Source organism: Rhyacophila brunnea, unplaced genomic scaffold (assembly GCF_057557595.1).
Source record: "Rhyacophila brunnea isolate RB1 unplaced genomic scaffold, BYU_Rbru_1.0 scaffold_1, whole genome shotgun sequence".
Lineage (NCBI taxonomy): Eukaryota > Metazoa > Arthropoda > Insecta > Trichoptera > Rhyacophilidae > Rhyacophila > Rhyacophila brunnea.
In genome coordinates, this window is record NW_028232751.1 from 64,293,056 (window position 1) to 64,317,241 (window position 24,186).

General features: G+C 37.3%; 1 protein-coding gene across 5 annotated transcripts; it reads right to left on the minus strand.

Annotated features, from left to right (window-relative positions):
- Window positions 1–2,244: 2,244 nt before the first annotated feature.
- Window positions 2,245–16,409, minus strand: LOC147080097 (uncharacterized). 5 transcript variants are annotated; one of them, XM_085947899.1, is made up of 9 exons: window positions 16,175–16,409; window positions 15,479–15,550; window positions 14,496–14,988; window positions 8,599–8,693; window positions 8,187–8,309; window positions 7,088–7,295; window positions 6,584–6,857; window positions 4,784–4,958; window positions 2,245–2,716 (listed from the first exon to the last, which is right to left on the minus strand). In XM_085947899.1, the coding sequence occupies exon 3, from the start codon at window positions 14,967–14,969 to the stop codon at window positions 14,520–14,522; it is 450 nt and encodes a 149-aa protein (XP_085804025.1). In that variant the 5' UTR covers window positions 14,970–14,988; window positions 15,479–15,550; window positions 16,175–16,409; the 3' UTR covers window positions 2,245–2,716; window positions 4,784–4,958; window positions 6,584–6,857; window positions 7,088–7,295; window positions 8,187–8,309; window positions 8,599–8,693; window positions 14,496–14,519. The 5 variants fall into 5 exon arrangements, with proteins under 5 accessions (XP_085804025.1, XP_085804009.1, XP_085804001.1 ...); XM_085947883.1 differs by having other exon boundaries at window positions 16,139–16,409; XM_085947875.1 differs by having other exon boundaries at window positions 14,556–14,988; window positions 16,116–16,409.
- Between the last annotated feature and the right edge of the window lie 7,777 nt (window positions 16,410–24,186).

Consider the following 24,186-nt stretch of genomic DNA (forward strand, 5'->3'; position numbering starts at 1 on the left):
ATTCGAAACCCTTTCGCAACCAATGCCGAAAATTCTATAGAAGCGCTTTCTCTATAAATTTGAGAGGAATTAGTTGAATTGAGAAACGATGGGACTCTAAAAACTGAATTTTGCAGATGTTCCATTGGCTATTTTCTGGATTTCGGTTAAAAAAGAATATTCTTGGATTTCCGACAAGGCTATTGCAGTTCAGCTACCATATCTACGATATATGTGTGCAAAAGTTTTTCAACTCAAGTTATAATTAAAAATTTCGAGAATGTAGTATAACCAAAAACTTCGGGTTGCTTTTTCAAATATCAAGTCAAAAAATATATAAAACTTTTACCTTCATTGAAAGAAGCTCAGGTATCACATTAATTTGTTATTAATACAAATACATGCAAATGTACATTTAGTTCTTCCTCGTCTGTTATGTATATTTAATTATGTATCAACTAAAAAAACATAAACTAATGTTATTTTGGTGCATGGCCCCCACAGGGTGGGGGACTGATAGGCCTCTAGCCTGGGGGACCAGGCTCAGAGGTGGGACTGCGTGGCAGGTCAACCAGATAAGTAAGATAAACACAAATTACAAATTTGCTCACATATGAAAAATAATTGACTGCAGCGCTATTTTACTACGCTGGTATTAATAATTTAAAACATTCGATTGTAGGTTACAATAATTATTTATTATTATTGTGTCAATATTCGACAAACAAATATTCTTAACCAGACAACTAACCATAATTCAAGTGGATGTATTAATAAATACAAACATTCAATACCATTAATTTTACCTCAAACACCATTTTAAAAACTCTATTTTAGAGTATCACACTGTCTTTAACCTTAGCGATAGGTAGGGGGGGCAAATATCCTAGTCTGGGGTCCCCCTTCAGGATGTGGGGTCCATGTTTTGGTGTATAAATTGTTTTACATGCGGTGTGTCACTGTCTTCTGTGAAGACCTGTGGTGTGTCGTGGGTGAGAAAAGGTTGCGGGGCACTGATTTACATACCGGTGCAAGTCAGTTTACAGAAAGCCAGGCGGGAACCGCGCCAATTTTTATTGCTGATTTTGGCAAAATTCATGAATACAAAAATGAAAACCTAACCTAACAAATAATCCAGTAGGTATATCAGCTAAAAAGCTATCAAAATTTGTTTGCCGCTGGCTTCCTATAAACCGACAAGAACAATATATCTACCTACTTGCACTGTTTGAAAACACCTCAGAAACATTGGTACTTAAAAAAATATGACACCTGACAGAATTCGAACCTGTATACATTGAATTCTGGCCGATGCGCTTTACCAATTTAGTCACCAGTATTATATCCAATTACGGAATAACTAGCCGTAATGTGACTGAAGCTTTTTACAAATTATGCTAGTATTGTTGACCTTTGCGGCTTGGTAAGAATACAATGGGACACAGCTTCCAGCGGTTCCATTAATCGAGCAGATATGTTTTAAAATTGTGTTTTATGTTCATAAAGAATGTCACTTTCACAAATATTGTGATATAGTATATTCTATAAGATCCCTTTAGAGCAGTGTGGACTCCTCCAAAAGTGTAATTAGTAATATTATCAAGGCCTGAACAAAAACGATGCATGAGTGCGAGTGGGAAAGTATTCGGCACCCTTATAATCTCTGCGACACGCGCTAGAGTAAGATAAAAGGTCTACATATGTTTGAGTTAGTTTCCAAAAGTATCGCCGACAAATTGTGGTAAATCGCTTCACGTAGCGTCGTAGCTCGTGTTGCTAAATTGCTATTTTTTGTGTTAAACATAGTCATTGGTAAATATTTTTAGTTATTTAAGCAGGAAAGATGGTATTACGCTTCATAGGTAAGTTGATACATGTTCGTGATAATTTATTTGTATATTATTATATATTTTAATATCAGTGACCTAGTTTCTTTAAAATAACTTAAATTATGGATATCTTTACCTAATGGTTGCATTTTGACCGCTTAAAAATACTATATAACGTAAAAAAAATAGAAAATTATATTTTAATTCTGAGCGTCTAGTGCGAGCACTACCGAAATTGTCTATGGTCTCGAACATTTGTAGACGAATGCGTTCGCTCGCCCACAAACCAAACGCATGGCACGCAGCTTCATTTAGCAATGCAACGGGTGGCGTCTAGATGTATCTATAGTCTATGAATATTATGCTCTCTGCGAATATAATAATATTTTATAACAGCTGAGCAAAGGAAAGGGTGAAAAAATGAAATTCAACATTTATCATAAAACATCAATTATTTATTAAAATACTTTAAACTACCTTTCTATTAACAATCATCAATCCAAGAGGTACTTAACTGGGTGGTCGACTTAAACTTAAAAATGTAAGAAGGTGTAACGTGTAATTTCTTTGCTTGGTCTAAATATATTACAATAAATCATCAATGTTATAAAGGAAAAATCATGAAATTTATGATACAAAAATTAATCAATTTTCTGTGGGTAGGTAGTTACATAGGTAAGTATTGAAAGTAATAAACTTCTGTGACCAATCAAAACGTGGGCGGACATTCTTCTCAGGATGAGCACCATGGTGTAGAGTAGAGAGCCGTTACAAGGCCCAACTCGTCTGGCTCGTAGCAAAGCTATATTGGCTTCCTGGAGTCGATTCGCATACGACACTGCTCGGGCCATGTAAATCAAATCATCCACATTATGGTGAGCGTGGAATTTGTTCAAACAATTCTCATACTGCAAACAAAAAAGCATTGATAAGATTAAGCAAACGTGATATAGTTTTTATACAGAATATTACTTAAAATATTTGCTGTATAAACGTATACTACGTAGTCAACAATTTATTGTTTTTACATTTCATTGATTGTTTAACCATTAGATGGGTGAGCAGCACATTGCATAGATAGTAGTGGTGAAGGGTGGAGGTAGGCTGTTAAGAACTGCCATAAATAGTGCACATTAAACTTTGTCAGTCATGCATATTTTTTTCATTGAAATAAGACAACTTACAGATGGTGTTGGGTTAGTTTTTAAAATTCAATTAAACCCTGCGAAAACAAGTCTTTTACAGATTAACACAATCGCTGAAAACCTTTTAATTACTTTTTAATTACCGCATTTAAATAACATGTTAATTGGATCGATCGGCCGCTTAACGGGGACACGGCAGCCGTGTCATCCGCGTCGAATGAGTTAACATCCACATAGACTTTTTTGGAATACACTTTTTTATCCCAAATTGCTCCATGAGATTTAGTCGATCACCCTTGTCATATAGATACACATATTTCGGACCATGAATTGGATCTACAATATGGCTGCTGCTCGCTATAAAGACGTGCTTGGTGAATTGTGTGAATCTCTAAACTGTTTTACAAGTTTCACAATGCAGATAATAAACACCTCTTCTCTGAAGTGTATATTGATCTATCTAGTATCAACGATGAAACAAAGACACATGACAAAATGACTAAGATGGTTATACATAATTATTATATCTTTAAAAATGAAAGTTTATGTCTTGTATATTAATAAAAAATGGGATGATATAACTGCAAATCAGACTGCTCTAATTAAATCCAAGCTTCGATGTCATCTGGGAATTGATCAGTGACTTTCTTGAGATGTGCACGAGCTACATCTCGTTAAGATTGAAAGGTAGATTTAGCGTATAGTGATCCAAGAATTTTTATTATCTCGTAGTTGTTTGGTTGAGCCTTTATGACATTTTTGAAACATTGGGAGGCCCAGTGAAGGAATAATTGTTGAATACAATAAAACAACTTAATATATTTATACATTGGCTTTGCATGAATTATTTAAATTCGCCCACCATACAGTATTAACAATAATAATTACAACATTATAATAATATAGACTAGAACATAAATTTCAGTCCTCATACTTGATAAAAAAATAAGAAAAAACTCAGCAATAAAGTTGGATGGCAAAATTAAAAAGTGGTCACGATCCTCAGCCATGAGTGAACGACCAAGAAGAAGGATGTATGTGGCAGTAAAGAATTATGGACCGAGAAAAATGGAGGAAGCTAAGGGAGGCCTTCATCCAACTGTAGATCGACCCCGGCTGATGATGATGACTTGATAAAAAGCTTAGTGCCCATACACACTTGCGGCAGGCCGCATCGCGGCTAGCCGCATATCGTTTTTTGTATGCCGGCTAGCCGCAGCGGCCTGCCGCAAGTGCGTATGGGTGAACAAAACAATTATTGTAAAGCAATATTCTTAAGTGGTGAATACCAGGTCATATTCTATTATATACAAATTTTGATTCATAGATAGCATAAGGATCTCTTCGAATTTTCGTACTGACATACTAGTACTTTTTAATAGTTTAAATTAAATTATAGATTCTTCAAGATGTTACACAAGATTTAACAATGAAACATTCATCAATCTTCCATACATAACTCGAAACAGGTTCAGAAACAAACCTAATTGATAAAAATGTTAGAACATGACATGGGAATCAACCCTAGATTTATCGCATGCCAGCTGAGTCAGCCCAAGATTTTTCGAATGGGTATTTTACTGAGGCTGTTCCAAGTTAAATATTTTCAATGAAGACTGTTACATTCTTAAATCACGTGTATTATTTAGGAATATCAACTGTTAAGCTGTGGACCCAATAGGTTGGGCAAACGATCATATATTTCTTGTAAAAAATATCTGTTATGAGACCTCTTCATGAGGCAGCCGAGATCCACATCGGATTGTAGGGCCAGTAAAAAATATATTTTTAACTGTACGCCTATACAAATATGATATAAAATATACATACATTCTCTGAATCCCCTCGATAAAATGATATACATCTGCTCGAGGCCAAAGTGCGGCAGGACAAATGCAGAAAGTGCAAACTGCGTAGCCTGGTCGCGGTTTCTCGTGCAAATTAGTAACAGTTCTCCGCACACAACCCCCGATTCTCTGTGTTGTTATTGGACTTGATTGTAACCCTGAAAACAAATTACAAGACAACTGAATGAACTGAACTGAGAAAAATTTTCACCCTGCTGAATTAAGCGGATAGACAAGGTTCTTGAATTACTATTATGATTACTAGATAGATGGAGCAATGAGATCTTTTTAAAATTTATGTAGAAAGGATTTTATTCTTTTCGTCATAAATTTCATTTCATACTCATGTGATATATGAAATTTATATCATAATATTTACATTAAGTATGTAATTTTATTAATCAGACATAATTATAGGTTCATATAATTTCTTCGTGTTTTCTTTACAGACTTAACGGCCCACATGCTCAGCGTAGGTAAAAATGGAGCTTTTATGGTATTCTTTTTCTTTTTTCTTTCGACCATGTCCGATCCTAATAGGATCATATGGGCCTCCACAGAGTAGAGGTTTGTATTGACAGATTTTGTTTTTTAGGAGAAATGGATGTCAGCCATTTGCTCAACCTATTAGGTATATTCAGAGCATAATCCTGGACATTCCTTAAACGTTTTAGATAATCTATTTATATAATTTTGAAGCCTTATTATCCTTTATATTTATTTTAAACAATTGATGACTGCATAAAGTATTTTTATTACATAAAATAGTATTTTTTTAAACTTTTCGCTCTAATGTTTTAGAATATAGTCATATTTCGGTACATCCATGTGCAGTGGTATTAATATTTTTTAGATTCATTATTTTTTAAACGCATTTACAAAACCATTAGTAAAATTAATGTTAACATTATATAGTGACATATTTACGATAAAAAAAAATTTATAAAATAATCTTTGTGATCCCAAATTTAACAAAAATTAGGCATTTTATTATTAAAAAATTGGCACGATTAACACATTTGAAGATAATTCTAAAGATACTAATTATAAGCTATGTCTTTGACCATTCAAATGTGATAAACATTCTACGAATAATGTTTGCTTTATAATAATTATTGACCTAAGAATAAGGTACTATTTTTTGAAATACGCCATATTTATTGGCATTTCCCAGTGGTTAAGCTACAACATACGGCCGTAGCCATAAATTGACAAATGATAAATGAAGTAGGGAGTAAGATCATGGTAATGCCCGTGTTTGAACATGTACCGATTTAAAAAAAAAAAAAATTTCGGTTAGGTTAGATTATGGTTATGGCTACGGTCGTATGTTGTGGCTTAGCCACTGGGAAATGCCAATAGAAATGGCGTATTTCAAAATAATACTACCTTATTCTTAGGTCAATAATTATTATAAAGCAAACATTATTCGTAGAATGTTTATCAGTTGTGTAATTCATGCGCACTAGAAATCGTATCTGTGGATGATCAGGGTTAAATTATTGTTACACTATAATGGTTTTTCATTGGAAAAAATATTTTAAATATAAAATATTTTTTTTATGAGAAATGGATGTTTAGCCACTTGCATTACCAATTGGATCCAGAGTCAAGAGTCATGACTATTTAGAATTTTAATATAAGATAGATAATGCAAAATTGCACTTGGCACAATATTTAAACTATTATATTGAACTATTTTAAATGAGAGATGAGTATATTCTCATTTCACAGATTGACGTTTGCTGTGAAAAATATTTAAAACAATGTAAGTATCCCAAACCTTGCTTTATCCTGATTATTTAGCTTCATAAAGCAATGGCCCATGCCGAAACGGAGACGGAGAAAAGCCAGGCGGTTGGGGTTGGTTCTCAGAGTTTCCCTGTAGAAGCCGAGAGCGCTGCGGTAGTCCTTTTTTATTGAAAGCGATGCACACTTTCCAGAACAGCGAGGGGATGTTGTTGGAAGATTGATTCACCACAAAATTGAATTGCGCATCCACCGTCCACCACTTTATCACCCTCCAACAAGCACAAGTATGCTCGGCCCAAAAGATTCTGCAAAAAAAAAAAATACAGATGTACAGCATTTTCGCCGGTAAAGTAAATTCGGCTGTTGTATAATGAAAAATCAGTTGTTTTCATTTTGTTTTTCCAAGTCATGTTGTGAATGGATTGAACTTGTAAATTGTAAAGTTCACTTCATATTATTATATATAAAGAAATTTGAACAAAATTTGACTAGGTTGAATAAAATAGGTAATGAAAGTGGGTAGGTATCGTCTTACATGATCATACATGATGATTTTGTCGGCAGTGGTGTATAGGTTTGTGGCTTTGGTGAACAGATCCCGTTTCATGTTTATATTCTTTTCATGGTTAGCTTCCTGCACGCAGTATGTGGCGAGCATGTCCAGGCACCGCATCTGATCTTTCTCCGAGTTAGAATAATCGATTTTAATGAAGTCATCAGTTCTTTTTGTTTACGTACGGCACCTGTATAGAATACAAACATTTATATGAGAATACGCAATTTGAAAAATTGAAAGGACCCTCGCAAACGATGCTAATAGAAATCAAGATCCGACAGGTCCCATCCATTCATTCAAATATCATTCTCTCTGGACATAAAAATGTGGATAAATGTGGTTGAAAAATTAACCCTGCCTACATCGCAATAAGGGTTATTGTTGTACAACATTTCTTTCCAAAACGCTAATATATATATTATATTATATTGTAGCAAGTAGTTAAATATTAACTTTACCCACATTGCAAAAAAAGGATTATTCGAGATTTTTGAAAGATGTCTTTGACCTATTCTGCAAAACTTGCCCACTTTAATATTGTGATTTTGTATGAAACGGTGTATTATCATGGTACTTATATCAATGTATACAAACGAGTAAGTTTTAATACCCGCTCGGTTATTGTAACTTGGTTTCTATGGGGCACTATTTCTTTCAAAAAGTTTGAAACGTCATATGATGAGCAAGGTCTTTTTTCATTGAGGCATGACCATAATAGATTAAATTGGACTAGAAATCATGCATTCTTGCACGCCAATCGAGATATCGGGAAGATTCTACAGGTGTCACTCTTAGCACAGCTATGAAAAACGCCCAATGTTCGGTACACCATGGTATACGCTCGACTATGTGTGTCGAGACGTGGTGGTTGGCGATGGAGAAATGCAAACACCAGAGAGTAATCATTACCCATAAAAATTGATTAAAAAAGTATTCATTTAGTTATTTAGTAAAATATTAATATACCTACTCAAAAGGGTTCGCCATCCAGATTATAATTGATAGTTTTTTTTTCTACAATAGACTGTTTACCCTAGACTGTTTATCCATGCGTAAAATCTTATAAGTAGGTACTTACTACTTACGCCAACATTGACATTGACCCAGATGATAAGTGGGATCTCTCTAGGCGAAGAATACTGAGTATTTTTTTTCATCTCATGTGGTAGGTAATAATTGTTCAGGATCCAACTTCGATCACCTAAAAACAATTTAGATTAGGCAAACGACATTGGTTACGAATCACATGTCATAAAATGAAGTAAAATCACATCACAAAACTTTAGCTAGTTCAATGTAATAATTATAACGAAACTATACATTCAAAACACTATTTTATTATAAAATAAGTGATGGTTTATCTTTACACTATTATCAAAAATCAAAATGTTTCGAAGTAGGTACGCACGTGCAGTAGGTACGAGGAACTAAAGAATGACGTCATTACATTTTAAGCATACTAGAGTAAAAAATAATTGCGCTGTACTTACCCGTGTTATGGGAATTCACCGTCTTCGAGCTGCATTAGAAAACTTGGGATGCCCCGTAAGGAATTATTGCTTTGCCGTAATCTATTTTCACATTGCTGCAAAATTCATAATATATTATATTTTCTTATAACGAATAATCGTCAACTTAACCCTTTGTCTATTGTACGGTATAACGATACGCTACGGCCTACGCCAATCGATGTATGAAGCTTCTCTAAGTAACATAGAAAAATAATGAATCATTTCAGCGTATAGGCATGTGGGGCTTATAAAATTTATATCAGAAATACGACTTGGAAGTTAAAGGCTTAAAATAGTATACGATCACTTCGTTATAGTTTTTTAGATCTGCTAACACATAAACAGTAAAAATTAATGATTCATATATTATAACACAGCATAATAATTATAAATTATTAATGATTTGCTGTATTTTTTGCCTAACAACGATATTATGGGTCAATGAGGAATGGGACCAGTCTCAGGAAATAAAAACTACAATTGAGATCGCAAGGAGCGCCTTTCTCAAAATGAGACGCCTCCTTAGCAATCGAGATCTTAACTTAGGTCTGAGACTGCGTATGGTACGTTGTTATGTGCTCTCAATTCTTTTCTATGGCATGGAAGTATGGATGCTAAACCAAGAGATATCACGGAGACTTAAAGCTTTCGAGATGTGGCTGTATAGACGCATCCTCAAAATTCCTTGGACTGACCGGGTGACAAATAATGTTGAAGTTCTCAATCGAATGGGGAAGGACCGAGTAGTAGTATCAAAACCAGGAAACTACAATACCTCGACCACATTATGAGAGGACACATATACAGCATTCCCCAACTTGTCAATCAAGGAAAGATCAATGGGAAGCGTAGCAGAGGACGGCGCCGCATTTCGTGGCTTAAGAACCTCCGTGATTGGTACGAGTGCAGCTCCACCGAACTGTTCCGGGTAGCAGACGAAAAGATAAGATCGCCTTGATGGTGGTCGACCTCCGCTAGGGGATGGCACAATAAGAAGAAGATAGGTACCTATCTCTATAAGGTTTATAGATTTTTAATAACACAGGTTTTCAATACGCCGTAAAAAATCAAATTATATGTGGGTACTTATAATATAAGTATTATTATAATTTAGGTAACTATTCTATTCATACATATACTGCATTCCTAATCGCTGAAAAGCCTCAATTAAAATAAAGACTCAACTCGGTGTTGTCGGCAAGTTAGGTACCTAGGTACCTATATCTCGTCTTAATGCCCTTAATCAATCTAATATTACGTTCAAAGCTGACTGGAAGAACGAAATAATGAGTTTAATAATTCTGTGAAGATAAAAAAACAGGAAGATCGCCTCTCTTCTAATTATAGCAAGGAATCAATCATTTTGAGGCTGCTGTTGAGAGATGTCCCAAGACTACAAAATGTTATAAAGGTTTTCGCAACGCCATTTTTTCATTGTACCTAGTCACCCAAGCATTTTGAACCTATAAGATACCTAGACGAAATAATATAGCTTGCCAGCGATTATTATTAACCAATGCCCATACAGGTCACATTGAAGTTAAAAAAATGTATGATAGATAGGTACCTACCTACCATTAGTAATCGAGTGGCAATAGTCGTGCATGATTATCATTTTTGAGGTTTTTACACCGAATATGTATAATATGTAGGTACATACCTATTTCTATGTATTTAATTAATACATAGATATGGTGCTTTTATTTATGAATTGGTTATAGCATAGTAGTTGGCCGTTTCAACTTTTGGTTGATAAAATAAGGTGTCAGTCATTATTTTATTACGTCGTCTGTTGATATGTATAGCTTGGTCTCCATTTTCATACAGAAAAACTTGAACCAAAATTATTCCCTGTGATTTTTTAAAAAAAGTTATTGGTGAAGAAAAATACAAACACTTCAAAATGATAAACACCAGAAAGGCTGTGAAGACACCCCCAAAAATTATAACTTGTTTCAATATTGTGGAGTTATTTTAAAACATCAGAAAATGAAAAGACCAGAGCAGCATTAAATTTCACTGCCATAAGGTAACAGCTTCTACTATGCAAATATACAATAATATTGATGTACCTACTACCTATGTAGGTATTCAACAGTTTTAAGAACACTAAATGATATAGAACCACAGTCTAATCACGAACCGACAATCATTTACATACTATTATTATCTCGGCAATATGACATTGAACCATCCACATCTGTTTATTTGATCCACTGTGGTGCAGTTGAAAACTATGTAAGTATTCCGTTTAAAAAACCTACTAGAAAATTGAAGAAAAAAATTAAAAACTTTTTTTTTGCAATAGTGAAACAACAGTTGTTATTAAAATAGGTAAGTGTAGGTAGGTACCTAATTCAGAAAATATTATTCTTTGCAGATGATACATACTAGGAATTATCGATATTAATGGTATTATAATAATTATATAGTACCTATAGCAATTATTATATTTAACACAAAAAATATTACTCCAGTATTGGAAGATAATGACTTGTTTTTGTGCCTTGCACTATGTGGTGCCAGATAATATCTCAGATGGTATTTCAGATAAATCCGGCATTCATAAGAGAAACAAGGACGATTCTGAAAGATGGATACAGAGAAATACTAAAACCTGTTTTTTTCAATTATTTTTTTAATGGTTTTTTCATATTATTTTATGTTTGTTTGTGCAAAATCACTTATTTTTCATGAATTTTCTTAGAATTGGGCTCTTATCTTCAAAATTCTAGAAGCTCGTATATTTGTGTATTCCTTCGCTGCAAGGTTCTTTTGTGATTTCACATTATTTTTCGGGTTCTGTAGACCTACTAAATTTAGGTCCCGGACCTGTAGCCCTTTTTGTAAATTCAGCCCTGCTTGTAAGGGTAAATAATTACAAATTTGGAGCACATCTGAAAACCGAACAGCCTATATTATATTGTAGACCTTGTAGGACTAATCGTTAATAAATAACCTAACATATTCTCACGAATCAGTTCTTACAGCTTTAAGAACTATATTCCTACATGCAATATTATCTCAATAACACGAAACGGAACGCAATTTTCAAAGAATCCACGAGCCGGAACGGTATCTTTTAGAATTTCACGAACAGGAACGGCGCTCCGGTGCGTTCCGGTCTATTTCGAGCCCTGGCTTGGTTGTATATTTAATGATGCCAATGTATAATTTAGACCAGTGGTCTTCAGAAATTTTTCTTTTGGTCCGCAATTTTTGGGCGTCCAAATGCTAATGCTAAAATTTTAATAAAAACCTGTGCAACTGTAAGTATTTGAGCATTGTGTTTTTGTCCTTAAATATATTAATGGTTTTACGTGACGAAATTAACTGCTTTCATACGTTATTATATAATATGTTTTCCTTATACGTTAGCGGTGCGTAAAACGTTTCTAATAATTTCAGTAATCCACAGCTGTAAAAAGGTTTAGAAACACTGATTTCGACCATTTTAAGGGACAAATAAACATTTTAAACATAGTATAGAAGTCTGTCAGAAATTTGTACACCTGAATTGAAAACTATTTCAGTCAAACAAATAATTTAGATGGACTAAAATACCTTGTTCAGCAAGAAAAGAAAAAATACCTACGCCAGAAGGGAAAAGGAATCTGACAAAATTACTGAAAAATATGTGTTTACAATAGACAATGCGTTTTGGACATGATTTCTCCTTTGTATAACTATAACTATATAATATTTGTATAACTATAACTTTGTTTGTTAATAACTTTTGTCTTCCTTTTTATTTCGTGTCTAATTTACGCAAATTTATTTCAAGCTTGCCTCCCTCTTGGGATTATATAATATTAAAGCCATGCCCTGTCAGTGAAAAATTAATTCTAGGTGTTATTGGTATTATTTTTAATTGTCATAGTGTAATAATTGTTTCGTAGCGTATAGGATCCCTTTAATGTTTAAAAGTTTTAATATTGCCATTTACGTGTTAAGGAATTAAGTGTAATTTACCTGTGAGGTTTGTAGTGTGGTATGTGGTACCACAATATACGTTAAGCGAGGTGTAAAGTAGTCAATTGTCGTCTTAAATTCTCCTATGCCGTCCTTTTTCTTGGTTTAAAAAGAACGGCGTTTATCGATTTCCTGAACCTGCACTGCCATCTGTAAAAATCAGATAGAGGCACGTTACCTGACGCGCGAACCTTTTTGTGTCGATATATCGATTTCTGTGCTTGGCCTTCTTAAGTTCTTTTTAATTGTTTTGTTTACGCATTCTGTTATTCCACCCGGGCAAATTAATCCTACCAAATAAATTAATTACGCCGGGTTAATTTCCGCGGGACAAAACCGTTCTTCCCGCGCGCAGAAAGGGCATTTCACCGGACGTGATTGTCATATGATCGGAGAGCTTTGTGGTGCCACATCTCACCAAATATACGTATATATAGGGCTTTCTTTGTCTTCGGTTGGTCTAATCATCAATACAACTGCACCCGTCTGACCAGCCAGCTTTTGACGGTCCACAATCCTCGAATATAAATTAAATAAGTATAATTTCTTCTTTTTTTTTATGCTATTGCCATCTGTGTTCAGTCCATAGAACACGAGGAAAAATGCACTTAATTAAATAAAATAATTGAGTTAGAAAACCCGCAGGCGTACCCCTCCCTGCAAAGGACTTAATTCGAGGATTGTGGAGTGGCTTTGGGTAGCTAAATCTATAAAGCTTCAACCAGCGGTTGTCACACTGGGCGCCTTTGGCCCAGTACTCCCAAACAAAGCCCTATATTGTTCGCACTTTATAGGAATAAATTAGTATGTAATTTTTCTTTATAATAGTAAGATTTTCGATTTGATACTTGTGATTTGACGTGTTCCTACGACAATATAATGTGTGCTGTACCTGCATGATGGATTAACTCCTTCAGGTCACTACGCTTGGCAATGTAAATTCCTAATATAATAATTGATCGAATGTTCTTGTTTTTATGTAACTTTATGACCAAACCTGTATTTGTAATAAATAAGATTGTAACCCAATATTTCTATCGTCTACCGCATTAAACGGATCTCTGTTGAGACGATCGAGCGTTTCATTTCGACCACCAGAGTCTTCCTTCCCTTTTCAGTACCTACTCATTCTTAGTTACTCCATCATTAAATTTACACAGATCGTGTTCGTTCAAAATATTCTGCAAAGTAACGAAACTATAGATTAAATTTGTCGCCGTGAAGCGTAACAGTACGCGACGTGCATCTCAATATAATCACAACTTCACAATGCTATAACTACATGGTTAAAAATACAGAATGACAGTTAAATACCCGGTGAAGTGTTCACAGATAGAAAATAATAATAATATAATATAGTAAGCCTAACATAGGATATACATCATAAATCATATCATACACATCCGTAAAAACAAGGACACATAGAGAACACAGAGCACTTTCAGCCCCGGCAGGTTTTGATAAAATTTGCCCCTATTCCCGGACAAATTTGAGTGAAATTGGTTTTTTCTAGAAAATGATATAATCTTGGTTTATTGGCTTATTTGTGGGAATATTTAAATAAAACTTTCAGGAACAATCAGAAACAGTTTAGTTATTACGAATAGTGTAATATTTCTGCCAGCAGATGCCTTTGTGAAGAGGAACATCACACTCTTTACACATGTACCGAGTCTCGCCCCTTTTTTTATTTTTGGCACATACCTTGCATAGCCTTGTTGGATATGCCTTTTTCTGCGTCGCTAAAATCGCCTGTAAGGTATGTCTGGACATGTCTCCAGATAATCTTACAGGCGAATCCAGCGTCACATGACGCCTCAGAGCTGGAGAAGACGAGACATCGGTACCAAAAGACATTAAAGAAATTAAATACTCTACTAAAAAATCTTTAAATTCTAACTTACGACTAGGGTTACATTTAAAAAAAATCAATGAACAGACTGAACGTCAACATTCACTTTTACACTTGGGTCAGCAGTAAGCGGTCCAGGTGCTGGAGTATAGTCTTCTGTTGACCACGGTTCAGTAACACTGGCACTAAACCTCGCATGTCCTCCTTGGCTGCCTCTGGGAGGACCGCCCCTACTTTCTCTTCCACGCCGTCCACCCGCTCGACCTCTGGTTTCTGTCCGAGATGGGCCAGGGAGTAGGTCCTCGGACGTGTCGACTCCTGACACCATACTGGTTTCATCTAGCACCTCTGCAATGCGGTTAATTAAACCGTTGAAGTCGTCCTCAAAGTTGCTCGAGTGGCCTGCGGTGAAATCGGTGATGTCTGCGACATCGGTGGTGGCATCCAGTAGAACATTTGAATCAGGGTCATATAATAACTCGAATGCATAATCCTGCTCAGAGTCGTCTGTTACAAAGGCCTCCATTTCAATGCGTGAAAATAGGCTGGAATCAAAACAAAATTACACATTAGAAAACAGAATTTAATTCTTGGGAAACATGAGGCTTTATCAAAATGTTCGATTATCTTATATAAATTATATTTTGCGTATAAATTATTATCTTGTGGCGTGACTGATCAGTCAATTATCTGGATATTATAGGCAAATCGGTCAGTTTGGATTAGTTGTAAACAACAAAAAAATCGCCGTTAGTAAACGAATTTTGAATGTTGGGAAAACACGTGAAATTAACTATATACTCGTTCAAACACATATAATTATATATAATATTCATAATAATTCAATATTCTAGGCTTATAAAGTAATATATCGGCACATTATCAAGTATTTGGTAAATAATGCGACATTCACACTTTGCACTCGGAAATTTTGACAGTACAGTCTCGTGTACGAAAAAACACGTAAAACTATTTTAAATTGCCATAAACCATCAATAAACATATAAAATATCATATATAACTTATTTATCTTACCTTATTGAGTCCTTTTTTTGGTTATTTATGTATTTTTAGTCGTCTGGAGGCAAATCGGTTGGTTTGGAACAGCTGTAAACAACAACAAAAATCGCCTTTAGTCAACAAATTTTGAATGTTGGAAAAACACGTAGAATTAACTAAATACTAGTTCAAACACATATAATTATATAGAATAATATGATATGATGTTAAGGGTACCTAAATAGGATCTACGAGGGGATATCATATATATATACATCAGGGGGAATTGGAATTATAAAATAAGGAAAAGGGAATTCGGATAGAGCGAGGAGAAGTTATTTCAGGGAGTAGGTCTCGATCCCCATGCCTTACGCTGCTCACGCCCCTTCCAACAATATAACTTACGGTTTGATGTTATGGCCGAGAATGTTCTGAAATAAGAATTACTAGAAATGCAACCTATAATGCCATCTATAATGTCAGATGTACAAAATAAAGAATGGGCTCAGTTAAATAAAAGACGGCGGTAGTTATAATAAATAAATATAATTTCTTGAAAGGCAACATGGTTTATACATCTGACATGGTAATGCTATGAACACCAGAATTTAGTTGAATTTAAATAGATTGGAACGGAGCTATGGTGAACTAACTATAGAAACATAATACTAGCCACGATGTCCGGATGCTAATTACCAAAAGACCACGGGAACGATACAGATTAATACTTGCAGTTCAACTCGATGATGACAGTCCTTTGACATTGTTCTTTTAGGTTAAAACGGTGCACTGAATTTAAAGTAAGCCCACCGGTTACTAAGTTCACCGGGGGCTTACGCTAACACTGGACTCGACGACGGCTGGGTATAAAAAAGCCTCGTAATCACGCCGGATTATCTTTTTATATCTCCTTATTCGGCGGAACCTGTCAGAAGCAACTTCAGTATTGTGACGTTTCGGCTGTCATGTCGCTATGTTGTTTACAGGTGGCCGGGCGAAATGGTGTTGCCAGCGTATCGACAGATAACAATATAATTATACTCGTTAGTTATGTTATTTGAATATAACAAGAATATTCATAATAATTCAATAATCTAGGCTTATAAAGTAATATATCGGCACATTATTAAGTATTTGGTAAATAATGCAAACATTCAAACTTTGCATTCGGAAATTTTGACAGTACAGTCTCGTGTACGAAGAAACACGTAAAATTAATTTAAATTGCCAGAAACCATCAATAAACATATAAAATATCATATATAACTTATTTATCTTACCTTATTGAGTCTTTTTTTGCTTATTTATGTATTTTTTGTCCTCTGGAGGCAAATTGGTTGGTTTGGAACAGCTGTAAACAACAACAAAAAATCGCCATTAGTCAACAAATTTTAAATGTTGGAAAAACACGTAGAATTAACTAAATACTAGTTCAAACACTTATAATTATATAGAATATTCATAATAATGAAAGGAGTTTTACCTACCAATAAAACTCTTATTATTCATGTTGACTTTGAAGTCCTTGAGATAGGGTTTGCTCTTTCTTCTTCGCGTGAGGATATATTCTACTAATTTATTTTTCTTTTTCTTGTCGTTGGTCATTTCTCCGTTTTCATTTACTGGTCATACCCGCGCGTCTGTTTTTTATGTATAAAGTTTGGCATCACTTTGTTCATTATGATATGACTCAAGGAACCAGGTAGAAGTTACCTGGACTTCAAAGTCAACATGAATAATAAGAGTTTTATTGGTAGGTAAAACTCCTTTCATTATTCGAATTTGACTTTGAAGTCCTTGAGATATCTGTTTGTTATCACCTGGTGTTGGGTATGCCAAATTCCTGTATGTGACAATGATTCATTGACGAGGTATAGACCATCGTGACTTTCCATGTATATGTTGAATAGAGAAGTTAATGGGTTCTTTTCCCCTTCTGATGGTGGTGTATCCATCGTTCTCTGGTAGTTGTCGTGAAATGTCGACTCACTACGCCAGTTACCTCTCTTTAAAATATCATCTATTGGGTATATTTACAGTTTAAGGAAGCCACTACTGAGCGGACACTACCTGGTGGTTCTTGTACCCCTGCTTCCAACAGTACTGACCATATCCAATTCCCTATAACTGTCCTGGTGGTTGGTTTTGGTGATCCTCTTGAAGATATAAATAATTCCGAAATATACCGACCTTCCCCTCTCTTTAGGTTTGACCAGCGCTCGAAATGGAAAAGATTACAAACCGGAGCGCTCGAAAATTAACATGGTTATCAAATTTTATGTGTATTTTATAAACATAAGTGTGCTAGATTTTTTTTTTTTTTTTTTTTTATATGGCATATCTAGCTCGGACGGTCAAATTATTTTGTCCACGAGACGGGGCGATAACTTTACAGATTTCACGAACCGGAACGGCGCTCCGGTGCGTTCCGGTCCATTTCGACCCCTGGGTTTGACATGCAGACGAGTTTCCGTAACCAGAATACTGGGTCGATGTTTTGACACGTGGAAGCGCTTAGCTTCCATTCCGATTGACGATGCTTGGCGGTATCTGTATTTGAGCCAAACATTGGCCATACAATTTGTGGCCACTTTTTTCCACTAATCCATTGTCTACTATTACTGAGTAGTGTGAGGTCATGAACCCTTCGTCCCGATGCGAGAAGCAGCCGAGTAGGTGGCTGTCCTGCGAGAGGTTTCGAATAGGTTGTACTCCACCGGTGTTGTTTTCCTAAGATGATCTACCACTCGTCCTGGATCCCAAACCGGTGGTTTGATGGGTTTCATATTTTCAGTTATCATAACCGAAATTTCCTGTAACATATTGTGTTGTACTACCACGTTGATGCTGATATCTACAATGATAATCGGTTTGCAAAATGTGGCTATGGCTGACTTATGCACCAGGATGGTTATGTACGACAAACCCTCCATGTTGTGCATGTAGCCTAGGTATCTGGCCAATTCCATTGGTTGAGGGCTATTATGATCCATTAGGTTCATGTTACCCATGTCATTGTCTTCCATTTGTTCCAAGCTGGTTTATTTTTAGAGTCGAAGGCCGCCATCTGGAAGTAAGAAGTGCCCTTTCTTCCACCATTCAATTTGATGTTATTTCCACCCCACCCGAAATTATCCATAGTTAAAGGGACAGGTCCCGGGTCCTTGGAGGTGGACCGTTGGTCTCCATACCAACTAGTGTCGTATGTAGGTGAGGCATTGTATAAGCATTGTTTCCAGCTTGGTGCCACTAGTGAGTACTTCCCTCTTGCTGAGTTCAGGTGCGCTAGGACTCGTGAAAGGATGTTTGGTGGGGGAAATATCCACGCCAATCTAAAGTCCTACACTCGGCTGAAGGCGTCGTGAAACAGCGCGCCACTGTCTGTAACGTCTCGTGACACATACGTTGCAATGACATGTGCTGTTTCGCTTGCGAAAAAATCCACCTCGGGAACACCCCATCTTTGAAACAGGGGGGTGGTTGCGGTGTTGATGAGGTGCCATTCGGGAATGAGTTGTCTGCGGGAGAGATGATCTGCCACGCAGTTGTAATTTCTGCGGAAGTATTGTGCAGTAAACGTGATGTTGGTTCGACTGGTAAATACTAGTATCTGTCGGCATAGGTTTGGGAGGGTGACAGATTTTGTGCCGCCCTCGTTGTTGATGTATGCCACCACTGTTTTGTTGTCTGTCTGCAGAAGCAGATCTGATCCTATGATTGATTGTATCTGAGATTGAATTGCAAACATCTCCTTCCTGTTGGAATGCCATGCCATGCTAACTGGTCTTGTTTCCACGTACCTGATAGGTGTGTTCATTCAGTTGGGCTACCTAGCCTGTGTCAGACGCGTCTGTCGTCAGGAGGTGATTGATGTGTGTCAACTCTGAGGAGCCTATCACCTGGAGCCACCACATGATGTCCTGTTAGGCCTGTGGTGGGATTGTCGTCTATTGGCGAGAATGGGACCTCGACAATTTTGATGACTGGAGCTTTGTAGCCGTCGGCAATGCAATCTTCCTCGTGGAGGTAGGATGCGAAGTTAAGTCGCCCCAGAAGGGATTGAACATGTGCCTACCTGAGGGACCAACTGTCTTTTTGTAACTGCGTTGTGTCAAATCTGAGGATCCTATCGCCTAGGGCCACCACAAGATGTCCCGTTGGGCCTGTGGTGGGATTGTCATCAATTAGCGAGGATGGGACCTCGGCCATATTGATGACTGGAGCTTTGTAGCCGTCGGCAATACAACCTTCCTCGTGGAGGTAGGATGTAAAGTTGAGTCGCCCCAGAAGGGATTGGATATGTGCCTGTCTGAGGGACCAACTGCCTTTTCCTGCGTTATGTCAACTTTGAGGATCCTATCGCCTACAGCCACCACATGATGTCCCGTTGGGCCTGTGGTGGGATCGTCATCAATTGGCGAGGATGGGACCTCGACCATATTGATGACTGGAGCGTTGTAGCCGTCGGCAATGCAACCTTCCTCATGGAGGTAGGATGTGAGGTTGAGTCGCCCCAGAAGGGATTGGATATGTGCCTGTCTGGGGGACCAACTGCCTTTTTGTACCTGCATTAGCAGCTGATGGTGACGGAGTGCTACACACTTCTCCGGCGACAGAAACCCCCGCTTGTTGTGTGTGTCCTACGTGATGTCCAGGGACCCTCATTGTTGGCTTGGGTTCAGACAGGATCTTTTAATATTTATAAACCATCCTAAAGACTGTAGGAAGGTTATCCTGTATTCCACCTGAATCGAGACTGTTTCTCGGATTGGTTGGCTACTAAGAAGTCGTCTAGGTAAGTGAATATTCTCAGCCATTCTTTCGTAGGCGTTCGGCGACCCAATCGGTCAGGGATGCCAACATAATTGGAGCGGTTGGCAGCACGAACGGGAGTCACGTGAATCGTAGGAGCTCCCCTTGGTAGGGTAGTCGAACGAATCGACGATGTTGAGAAGCCATTGGTACCTGGAGGGACGCCTGGCTTAGATCTATTATTACTAGCCAGTCTTCTGTTTGTAAGACGGCTGGAACCTCGTAATGGTGAATTAGTTTGAATGGCCTTGGCTGTAGGAACGCATTCAAACGCTTTCGGTTGAAAACAGGGCATAGGGCCCCGTCTTCTTTCTTGATCAGAAACAGGGTAAAGAGAAAAACCAGGGGTTTGACCCGCTTCTTCTAGAACCCCTGAGTTCTTTAAGTCCTCGATCTGGAGAGTGACCGCTGCTGATTGTTGCGTTTGAAAATCTTTCCGTAAAAGTAAAGAAGGACTTACCAATGGTGGTATCCGCACAAAAGGTATGCGGGCTACGGCTATTATTTTTACCAATTGTTTTGAGGATTAGTTGCCCAATCCACTAACCCTTGCATACCCTTTCAGAAGCTGTCCCGTTGGGAAAAAATCGCATTCTGGAGGGCCGCGATGGTCCTTTTCGTCAGATGGTTAGCTGATCACGAGTGGTCGCACCGACGCAACTTGTCATTTAGACCTAACTCTACGACCGTAGGGGCCGCCAAGAATTGTTTTTTGGGCGTTGTGCCACTCCTTGCCGGTCCCCCTGCTGAAATAAGGTACGTAACGAGGATACCTCAAACATCAGCATCTTAATCGACGCTGGTACGTTGAACTTTTCCTCCTGTAGCAGTTCTGCTGCGCCGTCTGGTGTCCATTGCTTTTAGAATATCCTCCTCACGGTCATTCAGATGTTGCGCCATAATCACTGATCACTTAACTATCACTTAACGTTCGTCCAAGATAATTATTTTGATAGTTAGAATGAACTGTCAGAAGCAACACGTAAACAAAGTAAGAAGTCAAATCCATAATAAAGAACAAAGTGATGCCAAACTTTATACATAAAAAACAGACGCGCGGGTATGACCAGTAAATGAAAACGGAGAAATGACCAACGACAAGAAAAAGAAAAATAAATTAGTAGAATATATCCTCACGCGAAGAAGAAAGAGCAAACCCTATCTCAAGGACTTCAAAGTCAAATTCGAATAATTCAATATTCTAAGCTTATAAAGTAATATATTGGCACATTATCAAAGGGATTGTTAAATAATGAGAACATTCAAACTTTGCATTCGGAAATTTTGACAGTAGGCCATCCTCCCACGGCGCAACTTATGTCCGTCGGAACTGAAACTAAAATTCCAGCCAGTATCTAGCTAATGTATTTCAATGGCGGCTCGCTGATGGCGAGACTGGAATCTCTCAGCTTCAAAACGGTCGCGAAGAGATGCGACATGCTAGTCGCGCGGTCTCTGAAGTTTCCAGTCACCGTAAAACAGTGGCACCAACATCATTAGATTTCGGTGAAAAATCATATTTTCTTACCAAAATTGGTTAAATGTTAATTGGAAAATCAAAATAACCTTATGTAAATGCTGCAGCGCGCGTGTTGTCAGTTTTTGTACAACACGGTTGATAGTTGAGTTTGACAGTTTGAGGTTATGTGATTATTATTTCAACTGGGTTTCAGTAGCGCCGTGTGCGAAGCATCACATTGGTCAGTTTATGAGTTTCTTCATAAACCAGTTCCATCAGATTTCAGTGGCGCCGTGGGAGGATGGCCTAAAGTTACGTGCAAGAAGAAACACGTAAAATTAATTTATATTGCCAGAAACCATAAATAATTATATAAAATATCATAGATAAATTATTTCTCTTACCTTAGGCGTAAAACCCACTTAACGCAGCAAGTGTGGCTCTCGCGCAAAATTTCACAAGTGGCGCGTAAATCAACGAAAATACAACGTAATCAAATACGCCAGCGCCCACTGGATTTGACGACGCATTATGCGCGCCCGCCCCATGAGTCATCGTTTTTTTGCTTCTCGGCGGTACGAATGAACGAACATACAACGTATCCATTTCATTCATTGAAAACGGCGAGCAAAATCACGCTCCTTGAAGCGTCGTCGATGCAACGGTCGAGAAGCCATTATTTAAGAACAGCGAACTCTTTGTTTAGTTATTGCGTGTCCGATTTTAATTACAAGCCCCGAGAAATTTAATAATATTTTTATTGCTTTGTTATGACTGTTATGAGAGACGCTGATAATAATAATTATTTTGTGCTGCTTGAGCCCCTTATTACATAGGTGAAGGGTAATGCGCGGGTGGGAGGGGGCCTACTCAGTAGTGAGCGCGTCGAGCGCTTGTTTGGTGGGCTTTATGCCTTATGGTTCAAATACACTATATGACGATCGGTCACATATATTATGTCGAAAAACCCGTTTCTTATGTTGGCGTCCTGTGTCATAGAGTGTAAATACGATGTCATAGACTGTCACATATATGTCAAACGATCTATGACGGCCTTCTATGTCATAGATTTTCGGCTCAGTGTAAACACCTCGGTAATTTTGTGTGACACTAGTTTATGTCTGTGACATCTATGCCGAACATGTTGTCATATATTATTGATTATGGGTCATAGATCGCGCGGGAAGTGTTTTTCTGTCTTTGATTTCAAACGCCATCTTGACAATCTTGACTACTATACAACGAAACAATACCTAGTAAAAAATGGACAAAAGAACTCGCAAAATCGTGTTAGAGTGGACGGATGAAGTAATTATTAATTTAATCGGATTGGTGGAAGGTAATCCACTATTGTGGGACTGTACACTGACCGATTATAAAAACAGGGTGAAACGAAATGCTGCTTTGGTCCAAATCGTACAAGATTTGGGCCTTGAAAGCGGTTCTCAGTACTCGGTGGATGATGCCACGCGTAAATGGCAGAGTTTGCGGTGCCAGTATAAAGACTGTTATGTTCAAAATGACCATAACCAACATTCATACTCTGGCAACCCCGTCGAATATTTATGGTCAAGTCATGGAGCGTTCGCGATTCCACAGATGTCGCTGATAGAATTTCCGGCCGCAGCGGACGTCGCGAGGTGTGAAAGTAGCAACATGGCTTTTTGATTCGGTCTGTCATACAGGATAGTCATGCTCTGCTTTGGTTTTACCAACATTTATAATGGACGTCACTTAAAGCAGCACGATTGCAGCCGCAGTGCTTGAGGCCTTTGTGTCGTTCCAAGTTTGGTATTGTAAAACTATTATTATTTGATTCACTTATCTTCCAATGTTTCTTTTAAAACTTAGCTGCTTGCCGTTATTATAGTATTTCCTTTATAACCTTTTAATGTAATATTCTTGTTTTCGCTATAATATAGTTCGGTCAAGTACATAAATTGCTCTTTCATTTATTATTTCCCCTTTCTTCCACACTGTAATATAATTATAATCTTTCACGGTATCAAGACCGTGTGGCGTCCAGGACTTTAATAACTACATCTTTTAATCATAGATTGCACGTGCCTTCAGCCGTGCAATTCCTTTTTGTAATTCAAATTTAATTTTTACCGTTGTCAGTTGCGAGGTTACGGAAGTAATTATTGTTCAGCTTGAAAAGGATGCACGCAACTCATGGCCTTGCCTTTGTCTCATGCTCAGCTCTTTAACTTTATACTTTATTCCATCCAATCTAGAGAGTTCTTTCTTTCTATTTCTCTATTATTTTGTAGTTGTGACGATAAGGATCACAACTACAAAATATTAATATATCAAGACTATAAAAATAAGGAAAAGGCGACAAAGAGTGGCCAAGGGACCAGCGACAGGTACCACGTTAGATGGAAGTTTTTCGGCCTCCTCAAGTTCCTTGACTGCGACTCGATAGCTGTCGCCACTACTTCAAATTTAGTAAGTATCGCAACGATTTTTA

Excerpts from the sequence above, each read along its gene's own strand:
- LOC147080097 (XM_085947875.1), bottom strand. The coding sequence starts at position 14,969 with ATGGAGGCCTTTGTAACAGACGACTCTGAGCAGGATTATGCATTCGAG. Across the intron at positions 8,694-14,555 it reads CGCTTACTGCTGACCCAAGT|CAATGTGAAAATAGATTACG; the intron begins GTAAAAGTGAAT and ends TGAATTTTGCAG.